The 27,945-nt window shown below is 34.8% G+C and overlaps 1 protein-coding gene across 1 annotated transcript in view; it reads right to left on the bottom strand.

Annotated features, from left to right (window-relative positions):
• TECRL (trans-2,3-enoyl-CoA reductase like) overlaps nucleotides 1-27,945 on the bottom strand; it is a 140,672-nt gene that overhangs the window by 16,992 nt on the left and 95,735 nt on the right. Inside the window, exons 6-8 of the mRNA XM_043906645.1 lie at nucleotides 24,289-24,394; nucleotides 22,974-23,046; nucleotides 10,574-10,617 (exon numbers count right to left, since the gene is read on the bottom strand). Coding sequence (XP_043762580.1) covers nucleotides 10,574-10,617; nucleotides 22,974-23,046; nucleotides 24,289-24,394 — 223 coding nt within the window. The remainder of the gene's footprint in view (nucleotides 1-10,573; nucleotides 10,618-22,973; nucleotides 23,047-24,288; nucleotides 24,395-27,945) is intronic.

Raw genomic sequence — 27,945 nt, 5'->3', positions numbered from 1 at the left:
CATTAGAATGATAAATGATAAAAATTCAAAAGGACGTATATCTGAATGCTTGTGTGTGGCTTAAAGTTAAAAATATTCACTTGTGCTTTATTTTATATAAATGTATTGACTACTTGTTGCTCACACTAACATTCATTTAAAAAATAGAATGTTGTTGAATGGTTTAATAGTTCACTCTCTTCTTCAGGATTATCATTAGGTGGATAAATATTAAATATGAAATTTCAAGCTAGTAGAATAGACAAAATCTATTTTTACTTAGAAAACTCATCTTTTTTTCCATTTATTTTTATTAGTTGGAGGCTAATTACTTTACAATAAATCATCTTTTAAAAAATGTTTTCATTCAAAACATTTGTAATGAAAACATTTTTACTTTCTTCAGCACCCTTTGTACTCTCAGTTCACTATTTCCATTTTATTTTTAATCAGCACAACTAAACATTTAGCAATGTACAGTACGGGGAATGCTAAATTTTATTAAAACACAAAGGACCTTGGTTAATATATCAGAAGTGACATATTATGCATTACATTGTACTCCATAGATTTTTCTGAAAATGCATGAGTGTGTGTGCATGCTTAGTCACATCTGACTCTTTGTGACTCCATGGACTGTAGCCCACGAGGCTCCTCTGTCCATGGTCTTTTCCGGGCAAGAATACTGGAGTGGGTTGCTTTTCTCTACTCCAGGGGATATTCCTGACGACCCAGGGGTGATGGAAGGTACATCTGCGGTTTTGGCAGGATCGTTTACCACTGAGCCACCTGGGAAGCCCAAACAGAACCATTCAAATTAAATCCCATTGTTTTCAGGTTGAAAGATGTGATTGATTCAGAATATACAGCATTTCAATCTTAAGATTCTTATTGTTTACTGCTAAGTGAAGTAACCCCTTGACTGTATCTGCAGTTTCACTCTCTGTGCTTTCAGTTACCCACAGTCAATTGTGGTCCAAAAGTATTGAACAGAAAATTCCAAAATTTAAAAATTCTTAGATTTTATGTTGTCCACCATTCTGAGTAGCAAGATAAAATTTCAAGTCATTCTTCTCTGGACATTCTCAGTGTGCTTAATTTATAAATTAAATTTTGCCATAGGTATGTTCAGAAAAAATACACGATATGTATAGGGTATATGTGATGTTCTATATCATGTATATCTCTGATATATGAGATCTTAAACGTTCAATGAGGGCCTTGGGATGTGTAACCTACAGATAAGGGGAGACGACTATATTGCTCCTCAGCATGTTGGCATTGTGGCAAATATGCCAGTGGTCAATGAGCAAAAGGGTTGAGGGAGACCAACTTTCTGGGATATATAGTTTATATATTATTCCCCTAACAAGCTTCATCATGTTAAGCATTCTCAGCTTTAAATAGTGAAAGTGACATATCCACAGGGGAAAAAAGAAAACACCATAATACAGAATTTATTGCCATCAGCTAGTCAGGATGTCACATTATGAAAGTAAAAATCCTTTTAGTTTCCACAGTAAAAACAAGCAGTCTTTATTTTATGACTGCATAATATTTTATAGGATAAATATAATCTATCTTGTTTCTGCATATATGTTATCTCTACAGTTTTATATGTATTATTAATTATTGGCAACTCTAATATCTTATAACTATCATTTAAGCAATTTGATAGTCATTTTACTAACTGATTTGAAACACAGAATCTGCTAAAATGTTTCTATCACTTATAAGCCTGAGCTTCAGATAATTTTATTTTGTCTATTTATAATGATGATAATAAAATAATTATAATTTTTTAATGTTTATATTTCCTTAATACATATTTCAAGAATAAAGAAAATTCAGGATAAATAAATAATTAGAAAAAGTTTCACCTATAAACTATATCAATGCTTCTGAACCTGGGAATTTAGTTTCCTTTTTTTTTTCCTCTTTGAAGTGCTCATTTCTACTTTAAGGTATAAGACATATCACATACACAGTAACACTGCATGACAATATAAGCTAATATTATACTGTTTCAGCATTCATGAAGTCTTTTAACTTATGATAATTTCTATTACTGTGATCATAAAATTATAGTACTTTATTCTAATTCTTAATCTCTACTCTTTTATTATGAAACTGACATATATTATTCCATTCATAAAAAGGATAATATTCATGTGTTTCAGAAGAAACCTATTTGATATATTAATTATTAAAATATTTAAATATATATATATAGTTGAAAATTATGACTGCCAACCTATGATTGTTTCATTGAGCTCATTTTTTAAAGCACTGTAAAATACACAGCAAAGCTGAGGAGAAGTTACAGAGATTATTCATACATCCCCTCCCCCTGTATATGCATAACCTTCTTCTTTAGCAACACCTCCCACCAGAGTGGTGCATTTGTTACATTTGATGAACCTGCATTGATACATCATTATTACCCAGTGGGCACAGTTTACATTACAGTTTACTTGGTGGTGTACATTCAAATATACATTTAAGATTTAAATATATCATTAAGTTTTTCATGGATTGGCAGCTCATTTCCTTTTAACATTGGACGCTATTTCATTGTCTGGATATACCACAGTTCATTTATCCATTCACCTAGTGAAGGCTAACCATTACTGCTTCCAAAATTTGTCAGCTGTCAATAAATCTGCTTTAAACATCCCTGTGCAAGGTTTTGCATAGAGATATGTTTTCAGTGCCTCTGGAGAATGCTAAGAAGCATGATTATGGATCACATGATAAAAATAAATTTAATTTTGTAAGAAATACCAGTCTTTTTTAAATGGCTTTACTGTCTTCATCAGCACAAATGATAGTTCCTGTTGTTCCACATCTTCTCCAGCCTTTTGTATAATTAATGTTCTGGATTTAGGCTATTCTAATAGGTATATTGTGATATCTTATTTTTTTAATTTGCATTTCCTTGATGTAAATAATGTGGAGCATCTTTTCACATCCTTTTTTGTCATTGATATATTTTCTTAGATGAAGTGTTGGTTAAAATCTTGGTCCATATTTTACTCAAGTCATTTTGTCTTTTGTTAAGTTTTAAGAGGATTTGAAAAAAATATTTTGGATAACCATCTTTCATCAGATGTGCTTTTGCATATCTTTTTTCTAGTCTATGCTTGCTATCTCATTCTCTTGATATTGTCTTTGCAAATCAGTTTTATATTTTAATAAACTAGTTTATCAGTTATTCCTTTCATGGATTGTGTTTTATACAGTTTAGTGTTTCATTGTCAAGTCTGTGATCCATTTGAGTCAACTGTGTGATAAGTGTAAGTTCCAGGTCTAGATTTTTTCTTTTTTTTTTCTTAGCATGCTTATATCTAGTCATTTCAACACCACTTATGACTATCTTGGCTCCATTGTATTGTTTTGGATCTAACCAATATACTTTACTTTTGAAAATGAAAAACTAAAGGGTTTTAAATAAAATATCAAACATCATATTTATATTACTGTATAATAAAATGATACATTTGCTGGTTATTTTATTAATTTTTCCATGACTTTAGTATTTTATTGTATAAAAATGCCTATAACAGATGATATTTTAACTCAGAAAATTGTAACTCAAAGTCTGATTTTGGAATTGATTTAATGTTTAAAAACAGGATACCTTTATATCTCTGATACATCTCATTACCACAATTTTGGGGATATCTGCAATTTTTTAATCCGTAGAGCTTTTATGAAATACTGTACAACATAACCGTATGCACATATACAATAAGAATATAGTGTAAGAATAGCACAATAAAGTAAAATTTTAAAAATAAATATATTTTACACATAATAACTATGTAGTTCATTATTGTCAAAAAACTAGTGGTGATTATTTTTAGGACTTTTTTATATTAGTTTTGATATTATATATTAATATATGTATATAATTTATAATTATATATTTTTATAATTACATTTCAAATGACAATTTTATGGTTATAGTAATAGATTATTTTAATTTAAATCATTATTTTTCCTTAGGAATAAGTCAGTGTAGGTGAAAAAATAAGGACAATTATAATAAACTATGATGAAATAGCAAAATACAATATCTGTTAATTTATATAATCAATTTCTTAAACTAGTTTTTTTAAAGCAAGTTATTTAGGAAGCAGCGAGTTCAGCCTGATTTAGGTACAACACTTGATTTCTTTTTATGTTATTATTTATATCAGATATATCAGGGACTTTGAGAAGAAACTAAATGATAAGAAAACATAGAGTCATAGACTTAAATCTCCAATAAAAAATAAATGTAATTTTTTGTTATTGATGTCTCCCAATAGTCAGAAAAGTATCAGAAAAAAATTGTCACATCCAAGTCTGAGCAAAGTGATAAAAATATTTAAGTTTGGTATAGCCTTTTTCCTCCCACATTTATCTTATCCACAAATACTAAATACAAGCACTTCCCTAGCCTTTCTGTGGTTTCCACAGCAGGGTCCCACTCTCCCCCACCTTTATTAAAACCTATCATATATCATTCTCAGAATCTTCTCCCCTAATCAGAAATTGCTGTTCTATGCACAATGTTTTTTTCAGCTAGGTGTTATAAGAGCAGCTATAACATCTTGATTAGAGGCCAATTTATTGCTTTTCCAAGAGTATTTGCATTTTAATAATGAGATAAAAAAAGCTCAACCTAAATGAATGAATAACTAATGGTGACAATGAAGGCACAGAGGTAAAACCAGGGAGAAAAACTATTTCCATCACTCAAATATGAATTTCTCTCAAACTTTAGTTTTCAAATTTAAATTTTATTTATTAGTCATTTGTTTAATACTTCATTTAATTAAAAATTATTTTTTTCAATTTTTAATTTTCACTCAAAATGTAAATTTCATCACTTAAAATGTAAATAATAGGCTATATGAACTATCAAATTTGATACCTGGGCCAGGAAGATCCTCTGGAGGAGGGTATGGAACTCCACTCCAGTATTCTCACCTGGAAAATCCCATGGACAGAGGAGCATATTGGGCAATAGTCCATAGGATCACAACTTGTTGAACACAACTGAAGTGACTTAGTACACATGCATATGAACCATAGGCTGTTATGCTCTTAATGATACAGTGTGTGCCCTGTCATGTCCAACTCTAATAAGGTAGGAATTTTCAATTTTATGTGATTATAAGAAACCCACACTAAAACCATAATCATAGAAAACTAGCCAATCTGATCACAGGACCACAGCCTTGTGTAACTCAATGAAACTGAACCATGCTGCGTGGGGCCATCTAAGATGGATGGGTCATGGTGGAGAGGTCTGACAGAATGTGGTCCACTGGAGAAGGGACTGGCAAACCGCTTCAGTATTCTTGCCTTGAGAATCCCATGAACAGTATGAAAAGGCAAAATGATAGGATACTGAAGGAGGAACTCCCCAGGTCAGTAGGTGCCAAATATGCTGCAGGAGATCAGAGGAGATATAACTCCAGAAAGAATGAAGAGATGGAGCCAAAGCAAAAACAAAACACAGTTCTGGATGAGATCGGTGATACAAGCAAGGTCTGATGCTGTAAAGAGCAATATTGATGGGAACCTGGAATGTTAGGTCCATGAATCAAGGCAAATTGGAAGTGGTCAAACAGGAGATGGCAAGAGTGAATGTCGACATTCTAGGAATCAGCGAACTAAAATGGACTGGAATGGGTGAATTTAACTCAGATGACCATTATATCTACTACTGTGAGCAGGAATCCCTTAGGAGTAGTGGAATAGCCATCACGGTCAACAAAAGAGTCCGAAATGCAGTACTTGGATGCAATCTCAAAAACGAAAGAATGATCTCTGTTTGTTTCCAAGGCAAACCATTCAATATCACGGTAATCCAAGCCTATGCCCCAACCAGTAACACTGAGGAAGCTGAAGTTGAACTGTTCTATGAAGAACTACAAGACCTTTTAGAACTACCACCCAAAAAAAAAAGAGGCCCTTTTCATTATAAGGGACTGGAATGCAAAAGTAGGAAGTCAAGAAACACCTGGAGTAATAGGCAAATTTGGCCTTAGAGTACAGAATGAAGCAAGGCAAAGGGTAATAGAGTTTTGCCCAGAGAACGCACTGGTCATAGCAAACACCCGTTTCCAACAACACAAGAGAAGACTCTACACATGAACATCACCAGATGGTCAACACCAAAATCAGAATGATTATATTCTTTGCAGCCAAAGATGGAGAAGCTCTATACAGTCAGCAAAGACAAGACAGGGAGCTGACTGTGGCTCAGATTATGAACACCTTATTGCCAAATTCAGACTTAAACTGAGGAAAGTAGGGAAAACCACTAGACCGTTCAGATATGACCTTAATCAAACCCCTTATGACTATACAGTGGAAGTGAGAAATAGATTTAAGGGACTAGATCTGATAGACAGAGTGCCTGATGATCTATGGATGGAAGTTCATAACATTGTACAGGAGACAGGAATCAAGACCATCCCCATGGAAAAGAAATGCAAAAAGGCAAGATGGTTGTCTGAGGAGGCCTTACAAATAGCTGTGAAAAGAAGAGAAGCAAAAAGCAAAGGAGAAAAGGAAAGATATTCCCATTTGAATGCAGAGTTCCAAAGAATAGCAAGGAGAGATAAGAAAGCCTTCCTCAGCGATCAATGCAAAGAATTAGAGGAAAACAACAGAATGGGAAAGACTAGAGATCTCTTCAAGAAAATTAGAGATATCAAGGGAACATTTCAGGCAAAGATGGGTGTGGTAAAGGACAGAAATGGTATGGACCTTACAGAAGCAGAAGATATTAAGAAGAACTGTACAAAAAAAGATCTTCATGACCCAGATAATCACAATGGTGTGATCACTTGCCTAGAGCCAGACATCCTGGAATGTGAAGTCAAGTGGGCCTTAGAAACCATCACTCTGAACAAAGCTAGTGGATGTGATGGAGTTCCAGTTGAGCTATTTCAAATCCTGAAAGATGATGCTGTGAAAGTGCTGCATTCAACATACCAGAAAATTTGGAAAACTCAGCAGTGGCCACAGGACTGGGAAAGGTCAGTTTTCATTCCAATCCCTAAGAAAGGCAATCCAAAAGAATGCTCAAAACTACTGCACAATTGCACTCATCTAACACGCTAGTAAAGTAATGTTCAAAATTGTCCAAGCCATGCTTCAGCAATACATGAACCGTGAACTTCCAGATGTTCAACCTGGTTTTAGAAAAGGCAGAGGAACCAGAGATAAAATTGCCAATATCCGCTGGATCATTGAAAAAGCAACAGAGTTCCAGAAAAACATCTATTTCTGCTTTAATGACTATGCCAAAGCCTTTGACTTTGTGGATCACAATAAACTGGAAAATTCTGAAAGAGATGGGAATATCAGACCACCTGACCTACCTCTTGCGAAACCCTGTATGCAGGTCAGGAAGCAACAGTTAGAATTGTACAGGGAACAACAGACTGGTTCCAAATAGGAAAAGGAGTACGTCAAGGCTCTATATTGTCACCCTGCTTATTTAACTTATGTGCAGAGTACATCATGAGACATACTGGGCTGGAAGAAGCACAAGCTGGAATTAAGATTGCCAGAAGAAATATCAATAACCTCAGATATGCAGATGACACCACCCTTATGGCAGAGAGTGAAGAGGAGCTAAAAAGCCTCTTGATGAAAATGAAAGAGGAGAGTGAAAGAGTTGGCTTAAAGCTCAACATTCAGAAAACTAAGATCATGGCATCTGGTCCCATCACCTCATGGGAAATAGATGGGGAGAAAGTGGAAACAGTGTCAGACTTTATTTTTTTGGGCTCCAAAATCACTGCAGATGGTGACTGCAGCCATGAAATTAAAAGACGCTTACTCCTTGGAAGGAAAGTTATGACCAACCTAGATAGCATATTAAAAAGCAGAGACATTACTTTGCCAACAAAGGTCTGTCTAGTCAAGGCTATGGTTTTTCCAGTGGTCATGTATGGATGTGAGAGTTGGACTGTGAAGAAAGCTGAGCGCTGAAGAATTGATGCTTTTGAACTGTGGTGTTGGAGAAGACTCTTGAGAGTCCCTTGGACAGCAAGGAGATCCAACCAGTCCATCCTAAAGGAGATAAGTCCTGAGTGTTCATTGGAAGGATTGATGTTGAAGCTGAAAGTCCAATACTTTGGCCACCTCATGCGAAGAGTTGACTCATTGGAAAAGACCCTGATGCTGGGAGGGATTGGGGGCAGGAGGAGATGGGGACGACAGAGGATGAGATGGCTGGATGGCATCACCGACTCGGTGGGCATGAGTTTGAGTAAATTCCAGGAGTTTGTGATGGACAGGGTGGCCTGGTGTGCTGCGATTCATGGGGTCGCAAAGAGTTGGACATGACTGAGTGACTGAACTGAACTGAACTGAACTGAATAAACACATTAATTGTTACATTCTGTTTTAGAATCAATTTCCTAAAATTTATATCTTACTCTATTTTATTTGTAAAAATTAAATGTATCTTACCTACATTATTATTAAGAAGTACTAGGACTAGTGAACCTTTTATTTCATTTGGTTTTTTGTACTTTCCCACTATAGTTTATTACAAGATATTGACTATTGTATATTATAGCTTGGCTTACCTGGTGGCTCAGACAGTAAAGTGTCTATTTGCAAGGCATGAGACCCAGGTCCGATCCCTGGGTTAGGAAGATCCCCTGAAGAAGGAAATGGTAACCCAGTCCAGTACTCTTGTCTGGAAAATCCCATGGATGGAGGACGCTGGTAGGCTACAGTTCATGTGGTCACAAAGAGTTGGACACAACTGAGTAACTTCACTTCACTTATTGACTACTGTCCCTGTGGTATACTGTAGGTCCATGTAGTTCATACACAGTTGCTTACATCTGCAATCCCAAACTAATTTATGTCTTCCCTCACACCATTCTCCCCTTTTGTAAGCATAAGTTTGTTTTCTATGCCTGTGAGTCCGTTTCTGCTTTTTATTATATTTTAGATTCAACATATATGATATAATATGATATTTGTCTTTCTCGAACCTACTCCACCCAGTGTGATAATCTCTACATCCATCCATGTTGCTGCAAATGGCATTGTTTAATTCTTTCTCATATCAGAATGATATCCCATAAATGTATATTTATATATACCACATGTTCTTTATCCATTCCTCTGTCAGTAGACACTTAGATTGCTTCATGTCTTAGCTATTGCAAATAGTGCTAGTATGAATATTGGGATGCATGTATCTTTTTGAATTAGAGTTTTCTCCAGATGTATGCCCAGGAGTGCAATTGTTGAAACAAATGGTAACTCTAGTTTCAGTTCTTTAAGAAACCTTCATACTGTTTTCCATAGTGGCTGCACCAATTTACGTTCCTACCAGCACTGTAGGATGGTTCCTTTTTCTATGGAGGAATATTTTTTTCTCATATTTTATTTTATTTATTTATTTTTTTATTTAATTAACCTCCAACTAATAAAAATAAATTTAAAAAATATTGAGGAATATTTTAAACAGCTTTCATACTAGGTGCTAGAAAAACAGTGTCACAACCTGCCCCTCTCACAGCCAGCACAGTAGTGTGTGTTCTTAACTAAATTATTAATTCTATGTGTATACACATACACACACACACACACACACATATATATATATTTGTGTGTGTTCATAATTCGGTTCAGTTACTCAGTCATGTCCGACTCTTTGTGACCCCATGGACTGCAGCATGCCAGGCTTCCCGGTCCATCACCAACTCCTGGAGCTTATTCACACTCATGTCCATCGAGTCGGTATACACACATACAGAGGTTCATGAGAGAGCTTCTTACAAAGGTAAATGTTCAATTTGTGCCTGTATGACATGGTGGGGTATGAGTTGTCCAGTAGAAACTTCACAAAGGATCTTGTCATATATGTGAATCATGTGTGTTTATCAGTGTATTAGGGACAGGAACAGAGTGAGTTAATCTATCACGGGCAAGAATGAGGGAAAACATGAATGAAGAATAAAAGCATGGAATTAATATATGACATGCAGAACTAAATATGCACCTAATACAGTAATTAATGCACTTCAGAAATTATGAAGAATCTTTTGTAATCAGATTGATTCATATCAGATTCAGGTAATGCATATGTGAAGTTAAATAGAACAATCTAAAGACCTGGATTGAGGACAATTAGTAAAAAGCCCTGTTTCAGTCACAAAAAAAGACTTTATTTTCATTCAGAATTACTTAACAATTAAGACAAAGTATTTTGGTTGATCATCAGGTAGACTTGTAAAACTTTTTGCTCTTAGCAGTTTGTAAGTTGGTAAATATGAAGACAACAGGAAGAATTGCTGAGTTTAATTTTTTCCCAAATTTTATTGTATTTCAAATAATTCTAATCATCCTTTAAGATGAGTAGAACATTTTGAATAAAAGACTTAGAGACTAATGACTTGATTATGGGAAGTTATTTGATTTATTTCATTTAATACCATTGTGTATATGTATAAAAATAAATCATATTTTCTACATGACAAATTCTCAAGTGCAGTCTATTTGAATTCATAATAATGCCAAGATTAGAGCATGAACAGCAAATAATATAAATAATACATACCAGAAAATTGATAGCAGATACTGCGACTTGCCTGTATCCAAATGCTAGAAAGCAGAAAAAGATAAACAACACTCATTTTTTGGATTTACATACTGAAGACATAATTCAGGCAAGGTTTATTGGCTATCACTGCCCTCTAAACTGAAAGCACTGTGTGATATGTAATTGAGCGTTTGGAATGATACTTTGGCAATCTGCAGAGATGGTACTATTCTTGCTTTCTACATACACTTTTCTTCTAGGGACCTAATGATATTTAGAATATAAATGGAGTCTATTCATAATTTTTATTATTAAACTTTTTTAAAGCAGATTTGCTCTATCTTGTTTGTCACTATTTTTTAATAAATTAATTTAGTTTTGTTTTTGGCTGCATTGAGTCCTCTTTCCTGCTCACAGGCTTCTCTCTAGCTGTGGTGTGGGGGCTTCTTGCTGTGGGGGCTTCTCATTGCAGAGCACAGGTTCTAGGCACAGTGGGCTCAGCAGCTGTGGCTTCAGGGCCCTAGAGAATAGGTTCAGTCGCTGTGATGCCCAGGCCCTGTTGCTCTGCACCACGTGGGATCATCCCAGACCAGAGACTGACCAGTGCCCCCTGCATTGCAAGGTGGATTCTTAACCACTGGACCGCTTGGGAAGCCACTTGTTTCTCACTGTAAAAGCACATTAGTATGACCTAGTATGTAAATGAAATCAATAATATGTCTTTAATGTTCAACAATATAAAGAAAAATGCTAATAATAATGTTTTCATGTCAATGTATGGGACAAACCACTACAATATTATAAAGTAATTAGCCTCCAATTAAAATAAATAAATTATAGTTTAAAAATAATAATTTTTATTTTTGCATTGATGTTTTGCAACACACAGTATTTTAAGTGTTTTATATATTTTAACATAAAAACAAATACATGGAGCAAATACTATTTTTCTCACCATTTGGTAAAATATATATACATATATATACTTTACATAATTTGTCAAAGCTTGAAGAGTAATGGACAAAACGGAATTTGAAGCAGAGTTCTAAATTCACCTTGTTTATAGTGGAGAAGTTGGAATATAGAAAATAATGAAAATGGAATTTTCTAATAAGCTCATTATCTATATTAATAGTTGCATTTCTTCTAGTTTTATGTATTGGGTTGGCAAAAAAAAAAAAAAAATCCATTCATGTTTTCCTGTAACTTCTTATGGAAAAATTGGAAACTACTTTTGGGCCAACCCAATAAATTGTGTTTACTTATGTAAACACATCTACAAATACACATTAGTGTAATTACTCATTTTGAATCTTGGATTTTTTAATATAAGAATATATTTAAAGACTTTTCTGATATTATAAACATTCATTGTCAAAGGTATGATAGAAATTGCATCATATTGTATAATGTAGTTCATAAAATTTAATATGAATATTATATAATATATTTATTAATACAATGTAATTATATTAAATATATTCTAAATATTGCATAAGAAGATCTATGCAATATTTAATTTTAGAGCTAAAAGGAGGGATTTGTTGTAATCAGGGAGATCAGGGAGGACTTTGAATACATAACTGAACTTTTATCTAAAAAGTGAGTAGATGTTAACACATAGAAGAGAGGGGTTCAGAACCATTCATGCATCAAGACTGTGAAGATATGCTTTGTTTTCATTTTTTTGTTTTGTTTTCATTTTTAATGAGAATAAATAATGATGTGATAAAAAGGTATTGGACCAAAGAGTGTAATTTTAAAGTATATTTGTATTTATTTCCCAAAATAAGTTGCAGATAATATAATTTGAAACAAACTTTTAGAAAAAATATTAGGTATCATTAAAACTGTCCATAGTGTTTTTATAATTTGTATAATATTTCACATTTAGATTGGCAAAATGTAGGTGATTTTTCTTGAGTGCTCTTGAGACTAAACATTTTTATATATTAAGCTTCCTGTACATATGCATTCTAGTTTGTAGTTAATAGAATGTTCTTGCCATCGGGCAGTTCAATTATGATAATATATTTTTCTTATTTATTTCAAGTATTGTTCAAGTATGTAAAATGATCTTTCTAATGATATATGTGTTGGAAATACATACCAATAGGTTGCTTTTCATTTAAGTTAATGTATGTAAATGTGCAGGTGCTATTTATTTTATGCAGTCAAATCTATTGAGAATAAGGTATAAAAATGTGGAACTATTTGTACAGAGAATATAGAAAGAGGTGAAAAAAATTGATACAATGGGCAAAGAACAATAATTTAAATTATAACAATATAAAAATAACAGAAAATTCTAATAATCATGTATGTAGTAAATAAAAAATATCCTGAATTAAACACTTGAGTATGTATTGGGTTGGTCAAAAAGTTCCTTCAAATTTTTAATTTAAAAATAAAAGACACATTTTTCATTTTCACTAAGAACTTTATTGAACATCATATTCACCATTTTGTTCCACTACCTTCTGCCATTTTTCAGGAAACTTCATAAGCCCATCTCCCCAGACCTTTTTATTTTCTTGAGCAAAGAACTATTCCAGGTGCCTTTTACAGCTTTACAGGGAATATAACTTTTTTCCATTAAGAGAATTCTGTAAAGATCGAAATAAATGGACACCCAGAGGTGCAACGTCTGGTGAATAGGGCAGATGTAAAGCTTTAACAGTTTTCGCCTAGTCATCAAAGAAACATACAGTCTTATGTTATCCTGATGGAAGATTATGCATTTTCTACTGACTAATTCCGGACACTTTTCATCTGGTGCTGCTTTCGGTTGGTCTAATTAGGAGGAATACTTTTTAGAATTAATCCTTTGATTTTTCTGAAGGAGTTCATAATAGAACCTTTCAATCCCACCATATACATGGCATCACATCCTTTGGATGAAGACCGGTCTTTGTTGTGGTTGGTGGTGGCTCCTTTTGCTTGCCCCATAGTCACTTCTGTATCACATGATTGCACAGTATCCACGTTTCATTGCCTGTCACAATTTGTTTTAAAAATGGAATGCTTCTCTATATGTATAAATAAAGAATCACATGTGGAAGTGTAGTCAAGATTTTTTTTGCCCCTGAACTTATGTAGAATAGAAACACCAAAATGATTAACATAACCAAGTTGGTGCAAATGATTTTCAGCACTTTATTTGGATATGTTGAGTGTATCAGCTATCTTCCATTGATTTTTTCAGTTAGTGTCTCAATTTGATGGCTATCAACTGCAACTGGTCTACCCAACCATGGAGCATCATCCAGCAAGAAATCTCCAGTACAAAACTTTGCAAACCACTTTTGACACATTAGATCAGTCCCAGTATCTTCTCTATACATGGTATAAATCTATTTTTGTGTTTCAGTTGTGGTTTTACCTTTCTTGAAATAATAACACAAAAGGTACCAAAAATATTGCATTTTGTATTCCATCTTCAATATTAAAAGGCTACATAAAAATTCACCAATTTATATAAGTATTTTTTTCTAAAAACTGCACCCTGTGATGACAGCTGTCATAATAAAATCTAACGGAATTGTTCTGAATGAAGTTAAAGACAATTAAGCAGACTACAGCTATCCCATAAGGGAAAAAATAAAAACTTTTTGGCCAGCCTAATGTCAAAAGAACATATATAAAGTGAAAGCACAGGAAAATATGATGAAAAGATTAGACACACATAAAAACACAATCATTGTTTCTTTCCTTTTTATAATTGTGAGGGTTAAATGAAAGATTATGTTCCATTGTAAGCATTCAGGTTCTAAAGGAAATTTTCAATGGAAATAATACAAAAATTGGCTCAAATCTTCTGCAACTCTTAAGTATCTGAACTTAATACAGCACAGAGTTTGATTACAGTGTTTTAATCTAAAATAACTTCTAACTTTTTAAATTAGTATGCTTGTTTATTTTCATTAAATATGATTATTTAATAAGATTATAAATACTTGGCTGAAAAAATTTTTATATTTATCTTTATTCTTTTTGTCATAGTCTTCTATAATGTTAGTATTTTTGCTTTTAGATTCAATGCTGATTTAGGAATGGATTGTTAAATATCTAGTTTTAAAGTTCTTGTCTAAAAAGTTTTTCTCCTTGTCTGTTTTCAGATTTACTTCATCTCATTTAAAGATAATGTACTTTGTAACACTTTTCTTTTCTTTCTTTTTTTTTTTTTCAGATTCCACATATAAGCCTATTTACAAAGCAGAAATAGAGTCACAGAGTAGAAAACATACTTATGGTTACAAAAGGGCAAAGTGGGACAGGGACAAATTGGGAGACTGACATTAATATATGCACAACTCAGCTGGTAAAGAATCTTCCTGCAGTGCAGGGGACACCAATTTGATTCCTGAGTCAGGAAGATCCACTGTAGAAAGGGTAGGCTACCCACTCCAGTATTCTTGGGCTTCCCTGGTGGTTTAGATGGTAAAGAATTCACCTGCAATGCGGGAGACCTGGATTTGACCCATGGGTTAGGAAGATCTGGAGATGAGAACAGCTACTCACTCCAGAACCTTGCCTGGAGAATTCCATGGAAAGGAGCCTGGCAGGCTACAGTCCATGGGATCCCAAGGAGCAACTTTCACTTCACTTCATGTACAAAATAGGGGCTTCCCTAGTGGCTCAAGGTAAAGAATCTGCCTGCAATGAAGGAAACCCAGATTTGATGCCTGGTTTGAGAAGATACCCTGGAGGAAGGCATGGCAACCCACTCCAGTATTCTTGCCTGGAAAGTTCCATGGACAGAGGATCCAGGAGCTCTACAGTCCATAGGGTCACACAGAGTCTAACACAACTGAAGCGACTAAGCAACAGCAGCGTATATAAAAGAGATGATAAGAACCTCCTGTATAGCACAGGAAATTCTACTCAATATACTGTAATGACATTTATAGGAATAGAATCTGAAAAGGAGTGGATATATGTATACATATAACTGATTCGATTTTCCTTACAGCAGAAACTAACACAACGTTGCAAATCACAGTACTCCAATAAATAATAAATTAAAAAAAAAAAAAATAGTGTAGAGTAGTCCTACTTTGGAGGAACAGCATTGGATTTCCCCTGTGGCTCAGCCGGTAGAGAATCTGTCCGCAATGCGGGAGACTTGGGTTCGATCCCTGGGTTGGGAAGATCCCCTGGAGAAGGGGAAGACTACCCACTCCAGTATTCTGGCCTGGAGAATTCCATTGACTGTATAATCCATGGGATTGCAAAGAGTCAGACACGACTGAGCGACTTTTTCATTCATTTCATTTTCAATATAAAATCAAAAAGTTTAATCTTAAATTCTAAGCAAACATTATAAAAGGAAAAAAATCACTCTTTAAAAATCTTTGGCAGAGATAATGAATGCAGGGTAGATCTTTTTGTAGATTAAAACAGAAAAGTGAAATTCTGAGAAAAAATTTAAATGTAACAAATGTCATAATCATATGACAGAGTTAGATCTGTTGGATCCCATTATTAGACTGCAATGTGGGCTAATTATCCTAGACCCACACCACTATTGCTACAGACTTAATGGTGCCCCCTAATAGTTAGATGTTGAAGCCATAAATTAAAAAAAAAAAAAAAAAAAAAAAAAGGTATTTAGAGATTCCCTGATACTTCAGTTGGTAAAGAATCCTCCTGCAATGAAGGAGACCCCAGTTCAATTCCTGAGTTGAGAAGATCTGCTGGAGAAGAGATAGGCTACCCACTCCAGAATTCTTGGGCTTCCCTTGTGGCTCAGCTGGTAAAGAATCCGCCTACAATGCGCGAGACCTGGGTTTGATTCCTGAGTTGGAAAGATCCCCTGGAGAAGGGAAAGGCTACCCACTCCAGTATTCTGGCCTGGAGAATTCCATGAACATGAGCTAATTATTGTAGGGAGCCCACTATTGCTATAGGCTTAATGGTGCCCCCTAATAGTTAGATGTTGAAGCCATAAGTTTTAATAAAATGGTATTTAGAGATGGAACTTTGGGGAATTAAGTTTAGATGAGGTCATGAGGATAGGGCTCTTGTAATGGGACTAGTGTCTTTGAGAGATGCCAGAGAGCTTTCTTTTGCTCTCCACCATGTGAGCAGTCAATGATAAGGGAGGAATCGGCAAGTCAGGAAGAGAGTCCCCACTAGAGAACCCCACCTGCCAGCACCTTGATCTTGGACTTTCCAGGCTGAATATTTGTGAGAAATAATTTCTGTGGATTAAGCCAGTCTGTGGTATTCTGTCAGAGCAATCAGTGCACACTAAGAAGCTATCAATTTAAGAAATTGAAGCTTTTTCTCAGTTCAGTTCAGATGCTCAGTTGTGTCTGACACTATGTGACTTCATGGAATGTAGCACCCTAGGCTTCCCTGTCCATCACCAACTCCCAAACTCATGTCCATCGAGTCAGTGATGCCATCCTACCATCTCATCCTCTGCATCTCCTTCTCCTGCTATCAATCTTTCCCATCATCAGGATCTTTTCCAATGAGTCCGTTCTTCACATCAGGTGGCCAAAGGATTGGCGTTTCAGCTTCAGCATCAGTCCTTCCACTGAACATTCAGGACTAATTTCCTTTAGGATTGACTAGCTAGATCTCATTGCAGGCCAAGGACCTCTCAAGAGTCTTCTCCAACATCAGTTCTAAAGCATCAATTCTTCAGCACTCAGCTATCTTTACAGTCCAACCCTCACATACATACATGACTGCTGGAAAAAACATGGCTTTGATTAGACAGATCTTTGTTGGCAAAGTAATGTCTCCACTTTGAAATATGTTGTTTAAATTACTCATAGATTTTCTTCCAAGGTGCAAGCTTTCTTTAATATCATGGCTGCAATCACCATCTGCAGTAATTTTGGAGCCCAAGAAAATAAACTCTGTCACTGTTTCTATTCTTTCCCCATCTGTTTGTCATGAAGGATGTGACCAGATGCGATGATATTAGTTTTTTGAATGTTGAGTTTTAAATCAACTTTTTCACTCTCCTCTTTCACTTTTATCAGGAGCTCTTTAGTTCTTCTTCACTCTCTGCCATAAGGGTGGTGTCATCTGCATATCTGAGGTTAGTGATATTTCAAACCCCGGCAATCTTGATTCGAGCTTGTGCTTCAGCCAGCCTGGCATTTCTCATGATGTATTCTATAAGTTAAATAAGCAGGGTGACAATACACAGCCCTGACATAATCTTTTCCCAATTTGGAACCAGTCCATTGTTCCATGTCCAGTACTAACTGTTGCTTCTTGATCTGCATACAGATTTCTCAAGAAGCAGATCTGATGGTCTGGTATTCCCATCTCTCTAAGAATTTTCCACAGTTTGCTGTGATCCACACAGTCAAAGGCTTTGGCATAGTCAATAAAGCAGAAGTACATGTTTTCCTGGAACTCTCTTTCTTTTTCTATGATCCAATAGATGTTGACAGTTTGATCTCTGGTTCCTTTGCATTTTCTAAATCCACCTTGAACATCTGGAAGTTCTCAGTTCATGTACTGTTGAAGCCTGGCTTGGAAAAAAATTAGTATTACTTTGCTAGCATGTGAATGAGTGCAATTGTGCCGTAGTTTGAACATTCTTTGGCATTGCCTTTCTTTGGAATTGGAATGAAAACTGATCTTTCCCAGCCCCGTGGCCATGGTTGTTTTCCAAATTTGCTGACATATTAAGTGTACCACTTTCATAACATCATCTTTCAGGATTTGAAATAGCTCAACTGGAATTGCATCACCTCTACTAGCTTTATTCATAGTGATGTTTCCTAAGGCCCACTTGACTTCAGACTCCATGATGTCTGGCTCTAGGTGCATGCTCACACCATTGTGGCTATCTGGGTCATGAAGATCTATTTTGTAAAATTCTTCTGTGTATTCTTGCCATCTTTCCATGATATCTTCTGCTTCTCTTCAGCTCATACAATTTATGTCCTTATTGAGCCCATCTTTGCATGAAATGTTCCCTTGGTATCTCTAATTTTCTTGAAGAGATCTCTAGTCTTTCCCATTCTGTTTTTTCCTCTGTTTGCATTGATCACTGAGGAAGGCTTTGTTATCTCTCCTTACTATTCTTTGGAACTCTGCATTCAAATGTGTGTATATTTCCTTTTCTCCTTTGCCTTTAGCTTCTCTTCTTTTCTCAGCTATTTGTAATGCCTCTTCAGACAACCATTTTGCATTTCTTTTTCATGGATATGGTCTTGATCACTGCATTCTATACAATGTCATGAACTTCTTTCCATAGCTCTTTAGGCACTCTGTCTATCAGATCTAATCCTTTGACTCTCTTTGTCACTTCCACTGTATAATCGTAAGGGATTTTATTTAGGTCATACCTGAATGGTCTAGTGGTTTTCCCTACTTTCTTCAATTTAAGTCTGAATTTGATAATAAAGAATTCATGATCTGAGCCACAGTTAGTTCCCTGTCTGGTTTTTGCTGTCTGGATAGAGCCTCTCCATCTTTGGCTGCAAAGAATATAATCAGTCTGACTTCAGTATTGACCATCTGGTGATGTCCATGTGTAGAGTCATCTCTTGTTGTTGGAAGAGAGTGTTTGCTATGAACAGTCTGTTCTTAGCAGTTGGCAAAACTGTTAGCCTTGGCCCTGCCTCATTTTGTACTCCAAGGCCAAACTTGCCTGTTGCTTCAGGTATCTCTTGACTTCCTGCTTTTGCATTCCAGTCCCCTATAATGATAAAGGATATCTATTTTTGGTGTTCATTCTAGAAAATCTCATAGGTCCTCATAGAACCGTTCAACTTCAGCTTCTTTGGCATTAGTGGTTGAGTCATAGACTTGGATTACTGTGATTTTGAATGGCTTGCCTTGCAATTGAACAGAGATCATTCTGTCATTTTTGAGACTGTACCGAAGTACTGGATTTAGGACTCTTGTTGACTATGAGGGCTACTCCATTTCTTCTAAGGGATTCTAGCACACAGTAGTAAATAAAATGGTCATCTGAGTTAAACTCACCCATTCCAGTTCATTTTAGTTCACTCATTCCTAAGATGTCGATGTTCACTCTTGCTATCTCCTGTGTGACCACTTCCAATTTACCTTCATTCATGGACCTAACATTCCAGGTTCCTATGCAACATTGATCTTTACAGCATCAGACTTTACTCTCATCACCAGTCACCTTGATAACTGGGTTTTGTGGTCGCTTTGGCTTTGTCTCATTATTGTTTCTTGAGTTATTTCTCCACTCTTCTCTAGTAGCACATTGGGCACCTACCGACTTGGGGAGTTTACCTTTCAGTGTCATATATTTTTTTCTTTAAGCTTCTCCTACTTAAATCAAAATTTAAGATCAAGTTGATGTGATTTTTTTTTTTTTTTCCCCCAGAAAATGTCTATCCAGAATATATTGGTTTGGCATACTAGAGGCTGACTAGCTTTTTGCTCAGATTGCTGCTTTCTGTGCCAAAGTGCCAATTCTGTTCCAGTTATTTGCTGGTTGTGAGTGAACTGAATAAGCGATGTGCAGCACCAACCACTATCAGATGTCACTGACCATGATGTGCATCTGTTAGTTATAGAGTGATATGTAGACTGAGAGCTAGCTGCAAAGGTTGTACTTTGTGTAACTGCAATTCACATATGTGGTAACTGAAATCTGAAGTGTGGATTCAGGGGCTGGTATTATTTAACTGAACTATAAGAACTGAAATACATGCATATCAGAGCCATGCAAAGCATGCAGTGCCTGTACATGATATTCACTCTCCACTTGGCATAGTTATTGTTATGCTCTATATATCTTCACAGATTTGGAATCCTACCTACATCATATTTATTATAAAGTCTTAAGCACAGTAAAATTAAGCTTTTAGAACCTTCGTTTCCTAATATATACTGGGAATATTAACAGTTGCATAATGGTTTTTTTTCTCATTTAAATTTTTTTTGACTTTTAAATTGAAGGATAATTAGTTTACAGTGTTTTGTTGATTTATGCCATACATCAGTGTGAATCAGCCATAATTATATATATATATATATATATATATATATATACACACACACACACACACACACACACACACACACACACACACACACACACACACACACACACACACATACACACACCCCTTCCTCTTGAGTCTCCAAAACCCTCAAGTGTTGGTTCTAATTACAAAACAAATAGCAATTTTACAGCTCTTGCCAAATAATAAATTGTCTGTAAGTACTTTGCACATATTAAGCACAGTTAACCTCTATTATTTTGTATCATATATATGAATGCAGCAATTTTCTGAGGTTCCTTTTCTTAAATATCATGAATCAAAAATATCTTGTTTTTTCCCCCTCTGTTCATATTCTAAAGTTGGAAAGGACATTTTCAGATAAAATATTTTAAAATATCAGAGTTTTGTGAGATCAAGATCAGGGAATTTTTTCTTTTCATATTCATAGTTCATTGGTTAGCATTTTGTTGTTCAGTCACTCAGTTGTATCCGGCTCTCTGCCACCCCATGGACAGCAGCACACCAGGCCTCCCTGTCCTTCACCATCTCCTGGAGCTTGCTCAAACTCATGTCCATTCAGTCAGAGAGCCATCCAACCATCTCATCCTCTGTCACCCCCTTTTTGCTTTCAATCTTTCCCAGTATCAGGGTCTTTTCTGATGAGTCAGCTCTTTGCATCAAGTGGTCAAAGTGTTGGAGCTTCAGCTTCATCATTAGTCCTTCCAGGGAATATTCAGGGTTGGTTTCCTCTAGGATTGACTAGTTGGACCTCCTTGCTGTTCAAGGGACTCTCAAGAGTCTTCTCCAACACCACAGTTCAAAAGCATCAATTCTTCGGCACTCAGCCTTCTTTACGGTACAACTCTCACATCCACACATGACTACTGGGAAAATCATAGCCTTGACTAGATGGACCTTTGTCGCCAAAATAATGTCTCTGCTTTTAAAATGCTCTGGGTTGTTTATAGCTTTTCTTCCAAGGAGCAAGAGTCTTTTAATTTCATGGCTGCAGTTACCAATGACAGTGATTTTGGAACCCAAGACAATAAAGTCTGTCACTGTTTCCATTGTTTCCCCATGTATTTGCCTTGAATAAGTGGGATCAGATGCCGTGATCTTAGTTTTTTGGATGTTGAGTTTTAAGCCAGCTCTTTCACTTTCCTCTTTCACTTTTATGAAGAGGCTTTTTACTTCCTTTTTGCCATGAGGGTGGTGTCATCTGCATATCTGAGGTTATCGATATTTTAAATCCCAGCAATCTTTATTCCAGTTTGTGCTTCATCTAGCCTGGCATTTTGCATGATGTACACTGCATAGAAGTTAAATAAGAAGGGTGAAAATATACAGCCTTGCCATACTCCTTTCCCAATTTTGAACCAGTCAATTGTTACAAGTCCCATTCTAATGGTTGCTTCTTGACTTGCATACAGATTTCTCAGGAGTCAGATGAGGTGGTCTGGTATTCCCATCTCTTTACGAAGAGTTAAAGTTCTGAGCACTGAAATCATTTGCTCTGATGGCTGCAGTAGATTTTGGCAAAAACTCTGAATGAATATAATTCCCTGTCTCACTACTTCAAGTAAGGATATTAATTTAACATCTTTAAGGTTTATGTTGTTTTATAAAGTCTAAAATAAGGCTTGAATACATCATTTATATTCATTTATTTTCAAACTTATAAGGTAGGAACTGACCACAAAAAATAACTCTCAATTAAGTGTGAAACATCACACATAATACTATGTGTATTATAATACACACATAATATATAATGTATGTATATATTATATACATATAATACATATATTATATATCCATTATATATAGGCTCTGCTATACATGTCTTTTGGACTGCAGGAAAAGATGAGGAAAGGTCCACTGAAGATTTAAAAACTGGAGTTCTTCAATCAGGACATGTATGTATCCCCCAAGAATAGGAATTAAGGGTTTAGGTTTTGTTCCAGTGTACATTGCACTAAATTGGTTCATCTGCATCAAGGGATAAGACATTTAGTAAAGTTATAGGAAACAATATGTCACAGGGGGAAAAAAAAAGCCTTTATTTTTCCATTTGAATTATATTTTTTTTAAAAAATAACATTTATTTAAAAACTCTTGACAGTTTATTGTACATAATTATGTGATTATGTGGAATTTTTTTTCATCTTTACCCTTTCATTTTACTATCTGTCATTTTTTAGATTTATAATCAACTTATATTTTTTGCTACAGCTTGATGGAGAGAAAATAAATCAAAATATGTCAGTCAAATTTGATCTCCTAATCCTACATAAAAATTTAGTGGAGTATGTGTGAAAGCAATTTAAAATTGATATTTTTTCATTATTTTCTTATTCCTTTATGCGTGCCATGTCATGCATCATTTCTATGTAGTTTAGAACAGTTTTGATGTTGGCAATTTAGTATGGGGATAGTTAAGAAGAAATTCTACATACATGGTGGTGTATATCGTGGATGATTAATGTAGTAGGCAATCCAAGAAGTGAATCCCCAATAAAAGGCACAGCTCTACAAATAAAACAAAATAAAAGTTAAGGAATATATATACACATAACATCATTTGAATCCACACCATACATTCATATTCCATATCACAGTATTTTGGTATAAAAAGGTTATACATTTTCTAAGCCTGATAAGTGGAATGCTTCTTCATCCTGTCAAGTAGCTAACATCTTAAAAGCACCTATATGATATCACTAAGAAAATGCATTTCTTTGCTCAACCCTTGTCAGTATAAATTAGTATTTAGGATACAGAGAAATGTAGCAATGTGTTTTAGGAAGACTTTTCAAGAATAGCTTTTATCTGCCAAGTAATAAATAGGAGGGAAGTAATAAAGATAATAAATTAATCTATTAGATAATATTTACCAAGAGTTATATCCCCAAAGTGATTGAATAAATGAATGAGCTACCTAATGTTTCTTGATTGATTATGAAGAGAAATGGACCAGGTTGGGTTTACTAGGTTATGATGCTGATCTGATACTAATGTGATGAATGTTAATACCTTCTTTCAAAAGAGAAACTAGTCTAAATGATTTTTTGAGGTTTCTAAGAGCTCAAGAGTTTACTGTTTCATTTTAATGACAAAAATAGAATAGCTCCCTCTTCAAAAATTTTAGAAAGTGAATATTTGCTAAAACCCAGGAAGGTCTTAAAGATATAATTCATTTTGAAATCAAATTTTAAATAGGAAAATAAAATCAATTTAAATTGGAAAATTGAGTTATACCATATTGTCTAATGTACATTTCCATCTCAATATTCTGCAGTGTTTCCTGTTTTCTTGATAATCATTTGACGGTTAATAGCATTTATATTCATCATTTTTGGGGAGAGCAGAGATCCTGTTATTGCACTGACAACAACCACAAACAGAGGATACAGCATCATCATTTTAGTCATACAAATTTATATTTATTAGAGGGTTTATGTATCAGATTCTTCCACTTCAAGTGGTACTTAGTCTGAATTCAGTGCTAAGTATTTTCAAAATTAAAGGTGCCTAAAAGTATCTTGTAACATAAGGTCATGGCAAATATTTTATGTAACATTATTTGTTGGGGGCAGCTCTGATGAACCAGATCATTCAGAAAATAGTATTTCAGCAGTTTAAGATATGCTGATACACCTGAACAGAAAAATCTAAGCTTGAGAGAAATAAGCATGATTAAATGATGATGCAGATGATCCTATACATAAAATTTATAAAAAATAATTAAAATTACAAAATATCAGTGCCCACCTTTATCAAATTTTTCAAAGGTGTATGTCCTGCAGAAACCTTGTGAACAAATAAGGTTTCCAAAAGGTATCGGATATAGTGTATACAATGACAGAAGCAGGCCAAGCTAGAAAGAAAATAAAACACAAACCCATTAAATTCCCTTCCAAAAATCTGAATCACCTTATGCATAAGATGTTTTCATTTTCCTTTCTATTTTTGAAGATAAATCTTTTAAAATTAATTTTATTGGAGTATAGTTAATTTACAATGTTGTTAGTTTCTACCTTTCAATAAAGTGAATCAGTTATACATATCCACTATTTTTAAAATTATATTCCCATATAGATTATTACAGAGTATTGAGTATAGAGTTCCCTGTTCTATATAGTAGGTTCTTATTCATTATCTGTTCTATATTTAGTAGTGTACATCAATCCCAGTGTCCCAATTCATCTTTTCCCCACCTTTCCTTTTTGGTAACTATAAGCTTGTCTTCTACATCTATGAGTCTATTTCTGTTTAGTAAATAGGTTCATCTATATTAATATATTGTGACTTTCTCTTTATCAGGAAAATACTGATTTTGATAACTAAAACACAAATGTTAGTTTTCATATTTTTATTTTATTTATTCTAGAAAATTTCTAAATTTAATAATAAAAGTACTGTTACAACAGTTTCTTTAAATTTACTTCTGATGACACTCAAGATATTTTATAATACCAGTCATAAACAGTATGTTCACATTTTTCCAAGGAATATATGTGTGTGTGTGTATATATATATATATAGTACTTATAAGTGTGATCATATCAAAATGGCTTAAATTTGAAGCAGAAAATTTGCAACCTACATAGAATGCAAGTGACATGTTGTAATATTCAACATAGCTTTTTCATTGCCTGGTTGTCCTTTAACAATTACCTCAGATTGAAAAAGTTTGAATTTCACTTTCTATCGAGTCATTGCAGCTTTTTTTTTTTTTTTTTAGTTTGTTTTCTTGCCTAACATACTGCAATATTTTCTGTCTCTTTATGTCATTTGTTTTGTTGCTTTTCTAACCCATCACCTCTTCTTGTCATTTGTATAATTAATATTTAAAAAGTGAATGTCAAATACAGTTTACAGATGTATGTTTCTTTGTTTATACTTAAAATATATTTCCATCAAATACACACCTATTTTATTATAAATTAACATGTAAAATTTCAACAATTATGACTGCTATTAAAGAAAATCAATATTTATCAAAGATTATATACTTAAACCAATGAAGGTTAAGCATAAAAATCAGCATTTCATCTACAATATGTAAAATTAAACATTGAATCTACACTGTATGTTTATATTTTGGTGATGAATTGATGATTTCTGGTACTAATGAGTGATTTTGGGAAAAACAGATAAATAAAAACAAAGCAACATACCTAAATCATTAGTTAATATATCACTGTTCATTAATTCATAAAAATAAAACTGCACCTGTTATGGGAGAGATGTTCTATGTGGTGTATAGATCTATGAACAATAGGCAAATTTTGAAAGACGTGAGAGAGTAAAGTGTATATGTTTGGGGGCAAAGCTTTCTAGAGTGTAACAGAAACAAAAGCAAAGGTTCTGATATAGAAAGTTGCCTGTGGGTTCAAGGGACTGACAAAATCAGTATCTCTCGTAACTTGTTGGTTCATTTGTAGAAGTATTTGTATAAATACCCGAGTTATAGAATTTTACATTTTGTAAGAAAGTGTCAGGAAGCATTTAACAAGAGCCTTCCTGTGTGCTGTTTTGGATCTGTCAGGAACCCTCTGGCCCTTATTGATTCCTGAATATTCAGGAATTAAGAGGAGAGGCACACCTTTCCCCGGGGCTGAGGAATACAGGCATTTCTCATTACAGTGATAAGTACCCCTTCCTTTTTATGAGCCAAATGGTAAAAGGTGATTGTTTGCAACTCTCTCTTTGATAGGGATCATCTTATGTTTTGTAAGTCTGAAATTTTAATCTTTGTCTTTGCTGAGAATAACCACCTTGTAAGACAGTATATATGCCCACGCCATGTTGATTAAAACACCTTTGCTCCATCAGAGCTTTGGTCCCTGTGTCTCTTTCTTTCTTTCTTCTCTCTCTCTCTCTCTCTCTTTCTGGCTAATTCCTTGGAGCGTGGAGGCCCGCTGAGCTCACTTCCTTGCCCGGGCTTCTAAGACCCTCTCGAGAAGGCGCACTGCGCCTTCACCCACTCGAGAGGGCACCCGGTGCCTACGTGCAGCAGCGCAAGCCCCGAGAACGGGACTCTATTGGTTTTCCATGTAAATCAGGGATATCAGCCTCTTTCTCTCTTACTTTCCGGACCACCAGGTTCCGGTCCATTAAAGGACCAACAAAAAAGCAGAAAAATTATCTTTTGCCTAACAATGAAGCAGAGCTCTGAATGAGAAATATTAGTTTAAGCTATGATTAACTTAGTTCACTTATTTAATTTTTATTATGTCATTAGGGCATAGAGATTAGCATAGCAGATAGCAATGCCTTAATATTTAGATATACACCACTTTGTACGTTATTGATAACTCACCAAGTTTGATTTAATTTCAAAATACTTAATTATGGTTGAAAAAGTGAAAGTGAAAGTCACTCAGCCCTGTCCAACTCATTTGAGACCCCATGGACTATTATGTAGTCCATGTAATTCTCCAGGTCAGAATATTGGAGTGGGTAGCCATTCTCTTCTCCTGGGGATCTTCACAACCCAGGGATGGAACCCAGGTCTCCTGCATTGCAGGTGGATTCTTTACCAGCTGAGCCACCAGGGAAGCTCTAGTTATAGTTGACTTTCATTCAAACATAAAATCTTTCTTTTTCCAGTGCTAAACTAATAGGACATCCATAAGTAGGTTTGGATCCATTTCTTTTTTCCAGTTGTAATATTTGAAGATTTCTTATGTTTTATCAACTAAGTTTCAAGATATGAGGACTGTTAAAAAGCAACTTTATAAAGTTGCAAGGCAGTCATTGTATCAGGTTTCTTTTGAGGAAGAATATGAAGGCAATGTTCAGATAAAAGATTGTCAGTGTAAGGGATTTTACTAACGATGGATACTGAATTGCAGAAGGCACAGTGTAAGAATTCTAGGAATTGAGTGAAGTTCAGTAAAAGCAACAAATAGAAGGTTTTAGAGCATATTTAAATGGAGTATGAAATATGAGGGGTGATCTGAATGTGGGGAGTTCATAAGGTCAGTGACCTAAACAAGGACAAAATATCCAAATATCAAAAGCTGTTTTGTTCTTTGTGTTTTTTTGCTTATTTGTTTGTTTTGTGTTTGTATTTAAGGCAGATATTCAAACTGTGGATACTCAACACAGGAAAGTTTTCTCTGGCTACTTTTTCATCCCTGATGTTGCAGTTAAAGTCTTAAGGAGATGCACATAAGGCATATGTGCATCTAGTTCACTAGATCCCTCTGCTGGGAGGGACCATGGCAGTTTTAAGTATGTGTCTGCTCTCTAAAATACTACTGATTGAATAAAGAACATCTGCATTACACTAAGCCGTGGGCCACCATTTCACTCCTTGAGAAGCATAGAGATCATGCTGGAGATTTGTCCTTAGTCCTAGTGTACAGAGCTTTGTAAGAGATCCAAAGAATTTGGGGGCAGCTGAGTCACAAAAGGATT

This window comes from Cervus elaphus, chromosome 6 (assembly GCF_910594005.1).
Source record: "Cervus elaphus chromosome 6, mCerEla1.1, whole genome shotgun sequence".
NCBI classification, from domain to species: Eukaryota; Metazoa; Chordata; class Mammalia; order Artiodactyla; family Cervidae; genus Cervus; species Cervus elaphus.
This window is presented reverse-complemented; position numbering and strand designations above follow the sequence as displayed.